This window comes from Seriola aureovittata, chromosome 12 (assembly GCF_021018895.1).
Source record: "Seriola aureovittata isolate HTS-2021-v1 ecotype China chromosome 12, ASM2101889v1, whole genome shotgun sequence".
NCBI classification, from domain to species: domain Eukaryota; kingdom Metazoa; phylum Chordata; class Actinopteri; order Carangiformes; family Carangidae; genus Seriola; species Seriola aureovittata.
This window is the reverse complement of record NC_079375.1, coordinates 9,552,402-9,567,986: the sequence shown is the minus strand read 5'-3', so window position 1 is coordinate 9,567,986 and position 15,585 is coordinate 9,552,402. Positions and strand designations below refer to the sequence as shown.

Below are 15,585 nucleotides of genomic sequence, written 5' to 3'. Positions count from 1 at the left end.
CTGCAACAAGGCTGGCTCCAGCTGTCCATACATCACTTACTTTGAGCCCGACAGCCAAACACAGCAATAGTGCTCTGAATTGTCAATTAGAGTCATTAGAGAAGCAGATTTCTATTGACTGATGCTATTAGATTCTATCAATCTCTAGCACTGCTGGCTCCTCTGAGACAGATGAACTTTTAAGGTTAATTAAAAAGGAGTAGTATGATGGTTTGCCATTTCAGCAACACTGAGGGTAAAGACAAACCTGTCAATAGTATCATTATGGATAATGACCAGGCAGGAGGGAGCTTAAAATCAAAGTTTAAAGGTTAGGGCTGGTGTTGTTTTGTCTTTTTATCATGGGTAACAGATCCCATGAAAGGCCCAAAACCAACAATTAATCAATTAATCCTACTAACTTGACAAGTTGTGGAAAGTGCTTTATGTATGGCAAAGAAATGTATTAGAGTGATGTTTAAAAACACAAAAAATACAGTCTATTACGGTCGATCACTACGGTTTATTCTTGACCTTGGAAACAATAGTTTGGTACAACAATCCCAACTCAAGGTCCGCTTATTAACGTTTTTTTGCTTATTAACTTTTAACTTTAAGGCCTAATTTACATACATTTAATTAGAAAACAATCTGTATCTGTACATCTTATCTGGAAAATGCACCTTATTGCAAAGTATAAATGCATGCAGCCAGATGAGCCATTGGGTGACACCTGAAGCTGTTCTGGTTCAGATTGTGATCAGGTGTAAAGGAAATCCATACAACTTGTGATCACAAATGAGAGGAAAAACACGGCCACAAGATTAAAATGTTAACAGACAGCGGACTTCTTCTCATATTGAGTAATATGCTGTGAAATTTCCAAGTCAGTCATATACCGCGATGCAGACAAATTGAAAACAAGATCACATAATAGCAAGTGTAAAAGCAACACCAATGATGACATGTCGTCCTGATAATAAATCCAGATAGATACCATTGTGAATGCCTGATGTAAGTCAGGCCTGGGTCACAAGATGGTCCCAAATTTAAATCAACATGTACTGAACTATAAGTGTTGAGTACTGTACATATCTATACTAAAAAGGAGTCCGCTCTAGACACTCTGAGTTTCACCATCTGTCCACTGTGTGCTCATGGGCATAATGTACAAATCCACAACGCTTTCACTGCAGCTGCAAGCATCAACAGGCACTGACGCTTCTGATCCTGTGAAGGAGGTGGGTGGGGGATGGGTTGGGGGGTGGGCTACAGGTTGCTAGACTGACGATGTATATTATTGCTGGGCCTCGCAGAGAACTGAGGCCTCAATAAGCATGCAGGAACACAAACTCTCAGTGATTGCAACACTTCCCTTTTCAAGGTTTCGCTGTTCTGTTGTTTTCCAACCTAGGCTTAAACTAACCGCAGATCCACAAAATGCCGAGGTCACCAAGATACATGCACACTGTTTCCAAACTGACGTGTGATGTAATCCACTCTAAGAAGGGTTGTAAAACCTAATCATTACACAGTTTTAAGGCATACTGTAAACACCGAAAACTAGTTTTAATAACACTCTTCTGAATTGGAGAAATAATGACATAATATCAAACTTACTCTTGTTCACATCAAAGTCAAAAAAGCTGAATCTCTGACAACTGTTGCATCTCAAGGCTATGTCTAGTAAGACAGCATACCAGCATTTAACTCTGAAAGGCTCTTGGCTGCAATTAGAGTTAAATAAGAGAGGTTTGTCATCTCTTCAGCTGCACAGGATTAGATATCATAGCAATTAGAAAGTGACATTACTACAGCTCACAGATACAGACTTCTTCGGAAATTGCTTAAGGGTGAAGTCCAACCTAAACAGTATAGGCTCTCCTATGAATGTCTTGTAAGCAGGAGCAGGGGGAGAGTAGGATATCAAATGTGCCAGCTGTTTGGTAAGGGTGACATGGCGAACCCAGCACATTAACCCTATCACACAGTACAAAAGATTAAAGAATAAATTAAACCAAAGTAATTCAGGCCCCTGCCTTTACATAGAGCACAATCGAGTAAAAGAGGGAGCGTATAAAACCACAGAGTTCCCTCTTGGGATTGTGTGATGTGTATCCTGTGGATAAATGGCTTTGGACCAAAGATCATTTGGTGATTCAGTTGCCACCAGCTGCTCTTGCTTACACATTTTTCTCTTTGCTGGTTTGCAAAAGAAGCCATTGTATATAAAAATAAAAATCAGAAGCCTATCATTTTTTTTCTTCACTTTAAATTTAGGACATCTGTTACTTTCAGAAACCCTGTGAGACAGCAGAGAAATTTGACACTAAACTGGCATGAGTCTTGCAGAAACAACTAATGTAAGTCTCCATTCATAGGCTGCGTCAGAATACATATCAGTCTTTTAAAAGCCTTTAAAATTTGTGTGGGCTTTAAGGACTGCGTTGGCAGTGGGGTAATCATTACCTTTAACGTGTGAGAGCACAATAACAAGCGCATTTCCTTTTAACAGGGGCACGGTGTCAAAGGTAAAGATCTGACACAACAAGGCTTCCTTGTCAGACGTCTGTGTGGTCAAAGTGAAAGAGTGAAGGTGGGTCTGATTACTCCATTTTCAAGCTGTATATAATTTTCAAACGTGAGCCTGTCAACCCGGATTAGACGGCCATTTCTGAGGGTGACAAGTGGAAAAATCATTCTATTGTATTCATGTCAAACGCACTCATGACTTTGGTACTTGAGACAGCGATGGTGGCAGTGTTTTTGTCTGAGTGTTTTTGGAGAGGTGGTTGGGAGGTGACAGTTTCATCACCTTACAATTGCTCTCCTTGTCGGGAGGCATAAATCAAGGGCGCCAGGTCGTTGGATAGCTGCCCACCTACAAGACCTGCCGTGGCCCGAGTGGTGCTCAACAACGGGCTGCTGCTGGCTTCATGGCGAGCCCCTGCTGTTTGACACTCTTGATAAAGTGACATGTTACCACGGCACAACAATACAGTGCAGTCTGACAACCAATCCACCTGAGACCTCAGAACAGAACCTGAGTTGAAACAAGCTGAACGTTAGCCACAGCTTGTGCCTATTATGTATCACCATTACATTCAAGGGTTCATAAGGCAACACTTTTGTTTTTTCTTTTCTAAACATAAATCAATTACCAGAGATGTTTGAAAATGGACGGACATTAAAATACACTAACTGATTTTTAACCCGTTTCCAAAGTTGCATTTGCTTCCTATCCAGTAATTATAGTTGTAAATGACATATGACAATATCATCATACACATAACAACTTAATAAAATACAAGTACCAGTATAAGTATAAAAAAGAACAATATTTCTTAAAATTTGCAAATCAGAAATCAAATAACCTGAACATATTAAAATTTACTAAACACAAAGAAATAAAAACCAAATGCACCTTATGTGCCAGACTTTAACATTCAAGAGGTCAATAACCTCAGGAAATAGCGGCATATTCAAAATGTCAAATTTTAATTGTTTAACGTTGTAGAAATTGAGCACATATACGTCATTTCCAGCAAACGTCTTTGTCAAGAAATAGTGGCACAACTTGAGAAACAGGTTAGCAATCTTTTTCATCCCCCTGCAGATTAATATTTTTTCATCCAGGCAGTTAGAAGAGTGTTTGAGGAGTTCAGAGATATCTTCAGAACAGCAGTAAGTGTTGTTCAACACCAATTATTAGGTCTCTCAGCAGTCACTTGTTTTTTTTGTTTTTTTTTAAACAGACGAATGTGATGTTACTACATGAGAGGCCCAAACTGGGGCCAGCTGAAAGTATGAAATATGCCATATGTAAAAAAAACACCAATGCGGTTACATGGACAAACTGGCGGTACCACTTTGAACCGCCAGTTGATGCTAAAACAAATTAACAATGATTAATACTGCAACTAAATATAAGCTTCCATTATTAAGTGAATTTTTCCATCAAGCTGAGCTGGACGGCAACCAACGAGTAGCTCAGAAGATTTCCTGACTTCGACACTGGTCAGTCCAGCTTATGAAATCAGCCAGTGTGAGGCCCAGGTTCCACTCTTCCCTTCTGTGGTTCACGCTCAAGTCTGAGAGGAGGAGGAGGAGGAGGAGGGCGAAGGGGGAAGGCTGCAGAGCAATTACACAACTTGCTTTTGATTTATGTCTTAGAATTCTCGCTCAAACTGGTTTGATGACATCGCTCCATTTGCCCCTCGCTAAAATCTGATGAAAGGTGAGAGAGCTCTTGCTTTTCCTTTCCCTCAGAGCACTTCTTAAAATCAAACTACGACCATGTGCTGTAGTAGTATGAGTTTTAAAGCTACATACTGTGTGCACATACAGTGGATAAACTTTTTATGCTGAGGAGGAGGAGCTCCTGTTAATATGACTGAAATTAGTAAAACACTGCTTGTTGTGTATATGTGCTTGTTTCAAGAGTTTTGTGAGACAGCACAAACATTGAAGCAATTTTTTCCACAAAGAACAGAAAGTAAAATGATGGATTAACGCATTAGATCAATTTAATTTTATTTGTGGAGTGATAATAGTAATAAAAGCATTGAAATTGTGGCCCAGAACTAATGCAGCATACAAGGACATGCACTCTCCTTTATAGACAAATATTTGAAAGAATTTGTTTGGAGTGATAATTATAAAAATCATCCCTTTTTATTTCATGTTTATCACACTACACTGTGTTAACTTATATTGCCAAATACATTTAAACTACCTAAAAAGGCGGCTCTAAAGGAGAGCTGCAATGATTAGTTGATTAATCGATTGAAAAATATAGCGCCAACTTTTTTGATAAACAATGAATCATTATTGTTCAAGCAAAAATGCCAAAAAATGTAATGGTTCCAGCTTCTGAAATGTGACAACTTCCCTTTTTCTTGGTGTTAAATTGGAATAAATTGAATATTTTGGGGTTTTGAATGATTGGTTGGACAAAACAGGACATTTAATGACGTCACCTGGTGCTGCAGGGTATCGTGGTGAGCATTTATCACCGTTATTTCATGTTTCATTGGTCGAAAGATTAAGCAAGAAAATGAATGCCAAATTAATCGATACTGAAAATAATTATTAGTTACGTCCCTACATTACAGCATTATTTTGATATTAAATCTGCTTTAATTTGGTAAATTAAACTACCTGACGGCTATTTGTAATCAATATTTGAGAGTAAGTTTCACAGCATAATACTCAAAAAAAAATAATGAGATGGACTAAACACAAGCCAATGGTCTTCCAATTAAGCAAAGCCGAGTACTATTTCAATAAGTTATACAGCCTAGACAGTAAAGAAACCACATAAAGAGTTGTTTATTGAGAAATAATACCATTAATCACAGTTAACCTCCACTGAATCATAGGATTAGATAAAAAAAAATCCTAATATATGGGAAAATTTATGGGAGATGTCATGTTTACAAGACTGATCTCTGTTTAAAACTCACACTTACTATACAGCTGTTTAAACAAATAAGTAATCCCAGCAGTTTGCGATACATTACATACTAGTGTAACCGATATTTGTCTAAAAGAAAAGTGTAGAACAGTGAGTGTGTGTAGCCACTGCAGTGTCTGAGAAATATTAAAATGTCTCCGGGTGAGTGCAAATGTGTTCATTCATTCTTATCACCCAGGCTTGTTGGCTGGTGAATGTAAAGGGATTGTCAGGAGCTGTAAAGAGGGCTTATTGTTACATTCCTGCACTGACCACAGCTACAAGCCAAGGCTTCCCAATCTAAAATAACGGCCAATTAGCTCTTCTAAATTCTCAGACTACTTACTTATTTGGGACAAAACATTTTGTTTACAGTTCCTGCACACTCAAATGGCCGATAAGTGTTAACCTTTGTCCCTTCAATGCAGTGACTGTCTAGAACTTGCTGCCTACGTGCATTTATCAAATAACCACAAAACACAGACAAAACAAAACAAAAAAATCTGTATGACAATACTGCAGCAGGGTGTCTGCACTGCTCACTTGTTGTTTATAGTATTTCTTGGTAGGTTATTTATTTTTCATATTTAGTCTATTAAATTCAATTGGAAACTGCATATAGTTTAGAATCTGGGTGTAGTGTCACTTAATAATTATTCTTACAATTATTTGGGTCCTAAATGTCTATGGCTCTCTATCAAAATATAAAAAGGGATATTAATTAATTTAATCCATTTCCCCATTGTCTTGGCACAGGTAATGAAACTGTAAATATTAAGATTTCAGTGTTAATCCCCTCACCTGCAATGGACAGAAAATTGTGCAACATTTGACAGACTCTGACTTTTATTTCTTTATATGTGAGTGTCTGCAATTTATCATTTCTATGTCCTTAGCACACTACATAATTTCTGATTTCTTAACAAGCAGTCGTTCGATGCAAAAAGCCACTTATTACAACAATTTGACACAAGTAACATGGTTAATGTTAGCAAAGATAAAATGTGATAATTATTGTTACTTACTCTCTCCAGTCACTCGATGACAGCTCATCACAATGCAGACAGCGGTCAAAATAAAACACAAAGTCCGGAGACACATCACTGACTCTGGATAAGACACCATCCAGCACCAGTCCGGGTCAAATACACAATAATCCTTGGCGAGGAGGAGAGTTCAAACTAAAGGAGAAATAGCTTCAGGAAACTGGTTTTGTTTTGCGGCGTGGGCCAACAGGTAAACAAAAATAAATAAAAGACATCCCGGAAGATGGGCGGAGGATCGAGTCCAACGTGTTCAGTCAAACATAAGCTAGCACTGCTACTGCTGCTAAAGTTAGCTACCTCATGGAAAAGCACCGTCAACACACACCAGCACGGGGCACGAGTGCTCTTTTAGTTTTTTTTAAATGCATTGGTTAATTAAATTGGCCCGGCTGAGTTTGTCAGTGTCGGAATAAAAAAGCAAAAACTGACTTGTTGGCCGAGCAGAAGCTAACGTTGTTGCTAAAGGTTGAGCTAGCTGCAGCTAGCCGCCTAGCCTGGCTCCTCCACTCCAGTCCAGGCCACAAGTGAAGTTTGCGCTGCTTTTCACCGACCCTCTCAATTAATTTTAACTTTAAGAAATGTCACGCATACCCACGCAGCTGCAATGCACGTTCTTGAAAAAACACACAGAAAAAAACTGCATCCGTGGAAATCTGTGTAAAAGCTCCTCTTAACTTAATTCAGAGGGTTTTAGGAGCCGTTTGCTGCTGACTCGGTGGTTGTGGCATGCGTGGCGTAACGTTAGCGTGTCTTTCGCAAAAATCCTCTCAAGTCCTCCAGCGAGCACAAAACATTGCAGCTGACTTGGTTTTTTTTGTTGTTGTTTTTTTGCTTGTGAAATAAGGTTTTTTTGTCGGGCAGCTTGCTCGCTCCAAAGCGACAACTCTTGCTCAGTCAGTGCAGAGATTTCAGTGAGACTCTCTGGAAAGCTGACAGACAGACTTCGTCGTGGCTCAGCTGCACTCCGCTGTCCTTTTTTATTTTTTTATTCAGGTATTAAAAAAAAATGTATGCTCCAAGTTGTGTTCATGCTCCGCACAGCTGTCTGACACGACGGCTCAGCATGTATCTAAATAAGAGAAAAGTGGGTGAGATAAAGTTTTCTAGTTATTTTTTTTCCTTTTCTTCTTCCACAGACAGAGGTAGATTGTACAGTCTCCTGTAGGATCCCCTTCTTCCCAGCCTCTCCGCCAGTAAACAAACCCTGCCAGTGAGCCAGATGGGCTTCAGGGGAAATACGGACTGGAGCTTATTGGATTACACAACAAACTGATCCCACTGTCAGGTGGTAAAAAAGTAATTCCGTTACTCCTACCAGTAAGTTGTATTGTAAGGTCAAATCAAGTCAATTTATTCATAATTGACCAGAGGTCTTTACAAAGACACTGAATTATGATGATTACAATCAAACAAAAACAAAGGAATGGTCAAATAAAAACACAATAATAAATAAGAGCATATGATAAAATCATAACTCAAGCAGCATTGCACAAACAACACATGAAATATAAACAGATAAAACCCAGAGTGTGTCCAGGCCTGTCTTAATGATGACTATTAAGTGGCTAAAGAAAAGAGATGGGTCTTTAGATGGGTTTGAAGATATAAATGGACAGAGGAGATCTAATTGTTAGTGGCAAACTATCATTTGTTATTACTATAATTTAGGGCCAACAACTGAAAATGCTTGATCACCTCTGGTCCAGAACTGGGTGGGTGAAGTGGAGAGCAGTGATTGGTCTGGAGGTGGAATAAGGGACAAGCAGTTCAGAGATGTAACCTGGTGCCATCATGCAGTGCTTTGAAAACAAAATTAAATCGTTTTAAAATCAGTTTTCTACTTCACTGGTAACCCCTGAAGAGAGGTCAGTACAAGGGAGGGGAGATGTGGAGATGTTTGTAGTCTAGCTGCTGTAAGTCTTACTGCTGAACCAGCTGCGAGAGGAAATCAAAGCGTGAACTATTGTCTCCAAATCTTTAATAAACAGGAATGATTTTAATTTTGCAAGTGATCTAAAGCCAGTGCTGGTGACTGAGATTGTTCTTCAAATTTAAACCAGAATCAGACAGAGCTGGGTTAATCTGCCTTTTCTTTTCACGCACCACAAGCTTGGAATGAGCTGCAAGGCATCTTTACCCTCTCTTGATATGTTTAAAAATATTTTAAAATCAGTCTTTATAGGACAATGTCATTGCTTTGAACATGTGCCATTATTTGCCTTGATTCTTCTTTAAGCCCCTGATCTCTGTACGTGTTGTGTCTGTTTTCTGTGTTTTTGTATGTTCTTGTGGTGTAAACTGTTGCCATCTGTACTTTTATATGAAACCTTTTACTTTTTTTACCTCCTCTGTTTGCCCATCTTGGCAAGGACTCCCTGGCACAAGAGATGTTGTGTTTTTAAAGTGGCCTTCCTGGTTAGGTAAAGAATAGATTAATAAAATGAAATAAAATGAATAAAGTCAGCAACAAGGCAATTCAAAGTGCTTTTCATTAAGCGTAAAATGCATCAAGAAAAGAAAAACAGGACAATAAAAAACATTTAAAGGTACGCCATTAAATAGGATTCAAGAGAATGAAATAGAATAGAGGATGAGAATAAGCTATAATGAATAAATAAATCAGTTTAATGAAATTATAGTTTATTCATCCATTGTTAATTAACAGGGACAATGCTCATACATTTATTGTACCACATATAGCAAGACGAAAAGTTTACAACTACGACATTTCATATATACAAGAAACTTCCAACCAGACACTCCAACAGAACCAAACCAGAACCTGGCCACAAGTCAGTGTCTCTTAGCTCAGTGACTGCAGATCTTCAGCCATGTCTTCAAACCAGATTTACATTTTTTTTTTTAAAGTTTAAGTTCAGTGCAAGATATGAGCAAATAGCACAAAGTATGAACTCGCCTACACACATAAAACAATCCAAAAATACAAACATTAGAATGAGTTGAAATACAGTAAGAAGAGGTCTGTCCCAGACTTCCTGAGAGGAGCTAACAGTGCTGCAGATCCAAACTGTCAGAGCTTAGTTAATTAACTGATATTGACAGAAAATAATTCAATAATTCAAAACTGAATATCTTTAGGTTTTTGACCCTTGTTTGGAAAAAACAAGCACTTAAAGGGAAAAAAGATAGCCTGAGTTTTAGGGATGTAACTAATGGTAATTTTCTTTAATCTGCCAGTAATGAATCATTTATTCTATAAAATAAGAACAAATAATGCAACATCATCTTAAAAATAAAAAAAAAAATAAAATAATCTTAGTTGCAGCCTGGAAATTCTATTATCCTATGTTAATTAACATTATTTACAATAATAATAATGATAATAAGAACAAGTTCAAAGGGATATTTTCCTAATTTTATTACAAAATTTGTGTAAATAAATTTGTAACTTTTTTTCACCAACAGTCCACTTTCAGTTAAATTTGATTCAATTCAAACAGACTGTTTAGAGATCATCAACATAATAATAATAATAATATAATTATTCATGGATCAGTACTCTGATTGGCTACCATTACTTCCTGTCTGGCCCCCTTCCCTGAAAGAAACAAGTGCCGATCAACAGGATACGTGACCATGTGTGGCAGAATACAAATCATAATTGGACACTGTTGACAAACACAATCTTATCACAAGCTCCAGTCTGTAGCTCCTCCTCTGGATCTTTGTGATGCAACTGATGGTTTTGGATGTGTGAGATCTCTGTTGTTAATGTCACGTGAAGTAAATTGTGGACGTGTTTATGTTTTATTTTTCTGGGTGAGACCAAAAGAAAATCCCCTGCGTCAGCTAGACAATAAAGTTTATTCTATTCCATTCTATTCTAAATAACATATCTGACAACAAACTCATCAACAAGACAAATAATGCTCTAAATAGAAACCAATTGGTTAAAAAAAAACAAACAAAGATAATGTAGTTACATTGTTAGAAAAATACAGTAAACTCCACTTTACAGCAGGTCACATGATGGGGCCCTTCAATACCTACTGCGCAGCCTTGAATGCAGCGTTGACGAGATGACTAGTTATGATGTGATACTTCTCACCTCATTTTGTTAAAGTAACAAGACTACAAGCCTGAAAACGCACATCTTATTGATTTAGTGACATGTTCGTCCAATAAAAAGCACTTAAACACGGATGTGGCTGTGCTCTGAAAATAGAGCATATGATGTAAGCTAGGGTTTCACATTTTGTATGTAAGCACAGTACTTTGTGTTTTTAAAGTCGATTTAGGTCTTTGGATTAAGAGTTTTTAACTGATGTGAAAACCAAATGGGAGCAGTTTTGAAATACCGTAACACAAGCTTTCTGTCAAATTTCTCCTTCACATTCTGCAGTTGCAGGTTGTATCTTGTATAAACACACACACACCTGGTTAAGAGAGAGAAACTGGGGGGAAATATACAAAATGTCCAACTAAGAGGATTTTGTCACATGTACATAAATTAACTTGGCTGTTACCTTCCTTCCAACTGAATTCAAGATCAAATGGTTATGAGGAAAGGACCTAATCTAAAAATCCTTTAATTTCTGTCTCTGTAAAGAGTGAAGGGTGGCTGCATCTGGTCCGGTTTGGTCCTACTGTTCACGTTTGAAAGTGAAGAAGATTCCCTGTTACTGTAGGAAGCTGAAGAAGGAAGATAAGGAATGAAAATCCTTCGTTCATTGTTTAAAAACAGCACTTGATTCTCCTTTTGATCCTGCGGCGGTTCTCACACTCAGACGGCCTAATAATGGAAAAACATTTGAGATTACGTATTTCACACTTTGTTCACGACGGAGCTGAAAATATCAGATTGTTCTTCCCGACTTGTTTTTGTGCCACAATGCCATCTCTGTCACAACTGCTAAGTCACTACCTGTTCACATCCTCCACGAAAGCAGCAGCGTGTTTGGTACAAGATAATCATGTCCTGTTGTTTATTGTACTAAAATAGATCTTACTGGAAAACTCCAAGGCAGCTCTTACAGGATTTCTGTGCAGCTGCGTCTCTGACAGCACTTTCAATCATCAGTTAAACCTGAAATATTCTCTGTCTGAAGTTTGTCTGTAGAGCAGGCAGGTGGTGTGAACGTACGCCGGCCACTTTCTGCGGCTGATGCAGCCATTGATTCATTGGGAAGTTCAGAGAAACATGACACAAGAGAGCAGCTCATCAGCACTTGGTAATCAAATTTATTTACCACAATGGGTAGTGAGAGGAAGACTCTCACGTGTGCACAGCAACACGATTGAAATGTTGGCAGGAAAAGCGAAGCGACAGGCTTTTTAACAAGCACCACTTACAGGGCAACAAGAGGGAGAGAAAGGTCACCAACGGCACAACAGTAATTAGCTACTGAGCCGATAGGACTATCATGCAATGCAGGAACATCTTGCATTATAGAGGAAGCAGGGCTAAATTGCACCGCTGTGAATTCTATATCTTAAGCATAATCCCACATTTAGTGCACAGTATGTAGGACTGAGGTTCTGTAATGAGATTAAAGCCTATAGCGAGTGACTGCATAGAGCCACCTTCCACTTTACATTCATCAGCTGTGCATTGTTTTACACAAACTGTTTGATTTATGAGATTTTCTTCAGTAATTTGTGCCTTGGATGGATGGATGGATGGATGGATGGATGGATGGATGGATGGATGGATGGATGGATGGATGGATGGATGGATGGATGGATGGATGGATGGATGGATGGATGGATGGATGGATGGATGGATGGATGGATGGATAGATAGATAGATAGATAGATAGATAGATAGATAGATAGATAGATAGATAGATAGATAGATAGATAGATAGATAGATAGATAGATAGATAGATAGATAGATAGATAGATAGATAGATGCAAAGAATGCAAAACATAACAAAGATTAAAAACAGTTGAGCACCACAATTTAATACAATTAATTGAAATAGAATTACCCAACATGCAATAAAAGAAAATAAAAGCAGTGAAAAAAAAAAAGCTGTTGACTATATATGTTTTATGTGTTGCATGTCCAACAATTATCCAACTGTTTGGACATTTATGCTTCCTTACTTATTTTAAAACATCTATTCCTTTAGCTCTAGACGTTAAAAACAGTCATAAACACCATACAAATATAGGGTGAAGTCATTTGCAGTAAATATTGTCTCCAATATTTGGTTTAAAGCAGTGTGACCAAAGCAAGGTATGTACCCTACTTTGCTATTTTGGTCAGATTAGGGTCATTATGGCTCAGAACTATTGATGTGTTTTTGAGGCTCAGATGAACAAAAAACAAATGAGTCATAAACACATGATCTGAATGCTGACAGTGTCGCCTGTTGCTGGGGACTAAAAAGAGGTTGTTTTCTGAGCTGTGACTTCTAATCCTGACAACCCCATAATCCTGACCTCTGCTGGGGTCAGGGCTCGGGTCAAAGTGTCGAGAGCGGAGTAGTCTCATTGCATTGCCGCAGTGTGTCAGTGCCCGTCAGTGTGGTTCACGTGAAGGATGGGGCAGACATGAAGAGTTTGTCAGATATCTGATTCAGGGATGGTTGCTAATTTCCTGTAAAGACTTTAAGGACCATAACAGTGGTTTTGCATGTTTTCGTTTGTTGACCACAAATCTAATATACTGTACACAGGGGTGGAAGAAATTTCCTCAAAGATGAAAATAGCAAAACCACATGATGAGGCACATAATCATTTAAAAGCTGTGGAAAATGGTAGGAATATAAAGTAAAACGTAAAGTAGATGCAAAACCCACCGATGTGGTGCTTTAGCTGTCACTCACAGCACAGGTGTGTTAGTTTATATTGTGTCTCTCTCTGTAATGACATAAATCTGTTGGAAATGATCACCTCACTGCAGGGAGGGATTAAAGTGCTCTTACATAAAAGCCTGAAGCTGCACTTTTCTGCCACTCTCTTTAAACGCCTGCTGCCTGCAGCTGTATTAATAACAGCCACAAACTGCCATGTAACCTTTAGCTTATTCCAACATATAGGGATGTGGGTAACACCCTGTTTGAATGCGACAGCAAAAACAACAGGATCAGGGTTCAGAATGATAAGGCTGACTCACTCATTATGAACTTACTGTGACATACTGGGGTTATTGTTTGTCAGTCTACAGTATCTACAAGAGCTGTGAGAGATATGCGAGAGGTACGTACGCAGAGTTTAAAATTGATCATATTTTTCTAAGTGCGGCCTTGGAGGAAAAAGTCGCAGTTTTGTATGCATGAGTCCTGGTGTGTGTGAAACAGCCCGGAGGCCCACACCTATCCCTGAGTTAATCATCAACCACGTGTGCCAGGAAGTCATATGAGGAAACATTGGTGGGCTGCATATAGAACATGGGAAAGCAGGCATTGTGGCAGAGGTTAGTGACAAACTAAGGTTCACACAGACCTGCTTGACTGGAAGAACAATGAGGTTCACGCATGATTCATCCCAGGGCTCTTCCTAGACGCCAGCGTGCTACACTTCTCCATCGCAGGAAAAGATGCTGCCGTGTGTCAGGGCTGAGTGGGACATCCACCACTGGGCCCACTTCCCCTTCCCAGTGCGTCTGTGGGGTTTGAGGTGTACTGCTCTAAAGAAAGAGTTCTTCCTGCTGTCATTTCCAGTGTTTGCAAAGACAATGCTTTAAGTTTTGAGGCAGGGCTTGATGGATGCACTCCTTCTCTGAGGTTAATGGACACTCACATTTATAGTAACGGCGCTGTGGACTGCGTCTGGCCTCCAGCCAAGTCCAGGAGGCCAGTTTTCAAACATGTAAGCACTCTTCCACTCTCATGCACCTAACTGAAGCCTGGAAAGTAAATGTGCAATGACAGCGACTCTGCATCACAATACATTCCAGCAGCTCCCCCAAATAGTCACATGACCTGTTTTCATCTCCAACACGATTGAAATAAAACGACAGGGAAACACTGAGGGGCTCCCGCGCTCGCAATCATGCCTTGGAAGTGATCTGAACAGCTACCTTCTCTAAAGCGCTCAGTAAAGTTGCTCTTGTTAAAACATGCCCAATGCTTTTGCTGCCAGAGAGCTGTTAATCCTGACAAGGCCGTGTGCCTCTAATTCCCGGAAAGCTGGAACCTGCCGTTTGTTGATGTGTTGTGTAGCTACAATCACTGGAGGCCGCAAGTTAAAGCATTCCCGCTCCTTTTTTTAGCACCATGAATGTTTTACAAGGGAAAAAGTTAGGTGTCAAGCGTGTGTCTACAAGTCTTCATGTGCGGAGGAAAGAAACATCACAGTGTGATATTAAAACAGTAGCGAGGTGGTTGTGTCTCTTACACAGTCAACTGCATCACTGAAGCCCACATGCCACAGTATGTACAGTAGCTGGTTATTATGGATGCGCAATAAGAGGCACCATTGTGTTGATGAATCCATCGTAACTAAATCCACCGCAGTGCCCAGAGCTGTTAGAGGGCTCGTCAGGAAACAATGGGCATGGATTATGGCTAAGAGCCTTATTATTATCTCTTCTATCCCAGGTTAAGACCACATAACACCTGCTGCTCCACTTGGACACTTTTGCGTACATCATCATATTCCAGCAGAGAGAAGGAAACTCCAGTGAAGCAGACTGCTCTAAATGTAAAAGGAAATGTCCCATTATTGAGAGACGGGCTGGTGAGTCCTCACTGTATGTCTGGGTAAACTAATCTCTCAAATGCAAGAGTGAAAGCGATGCGAGAACACCCTCAATTGCATGTAGGAGCATGTCAGCACATGCAAAAAAATAAATAAATAAAAGTAACGACGGCATCTTGCAAAGCTCTCCTCCTGCAAATTACATAAAAATATAAAAGTATCAACAATATCGAGGTAGAAACTGATTCCACAATTCACCATCATTTGCATTTAAGTTCATTTCTGTATGAAACCAACAGCAAATACAACACATAGCTGAGTGAATGAAATCCTTGACGAAGGTATTAAAATCAAAAATATGTCTCACACACACACATGCACCCACGCACACAGGTTCAGTGGTGGAACCTCACAATCAACAGGTAACAGTTTAAAACTAGTTTTGAGTTTTAAAAACTCAACTGGTAAAGGTTTATAAACGACACTTGTGGTCA

The 15,585-nt window shown here is 39.2% G+C and overlaps 1 protein-coding gene across 1 annotated transcript in view; it reads right to left on the bottom strand.

Moving 5' to 3' along the window:
• insra (insulin receptor a) overlaps positions 1 to 7,665 on the bottom strand; it is a 52,443-nt gene extending 44,778 nt beyond the window's left edge. The window contains exon 1 of the mRNA XM_056392098.1: positions 6,460 to 7,665. Coding sequence (XP_056248073.1) covers positions 6,460 to 6,559 — 100 coding nt within the window. The 5' untranslated portion in view covers positions 6,560 to 7,665. The remainder of the gene's footprint in view (positions 1 to 6,459) is intronic.
• Positions 7,666 to 15,585: the final 7,920 nt, after the last annotated feature.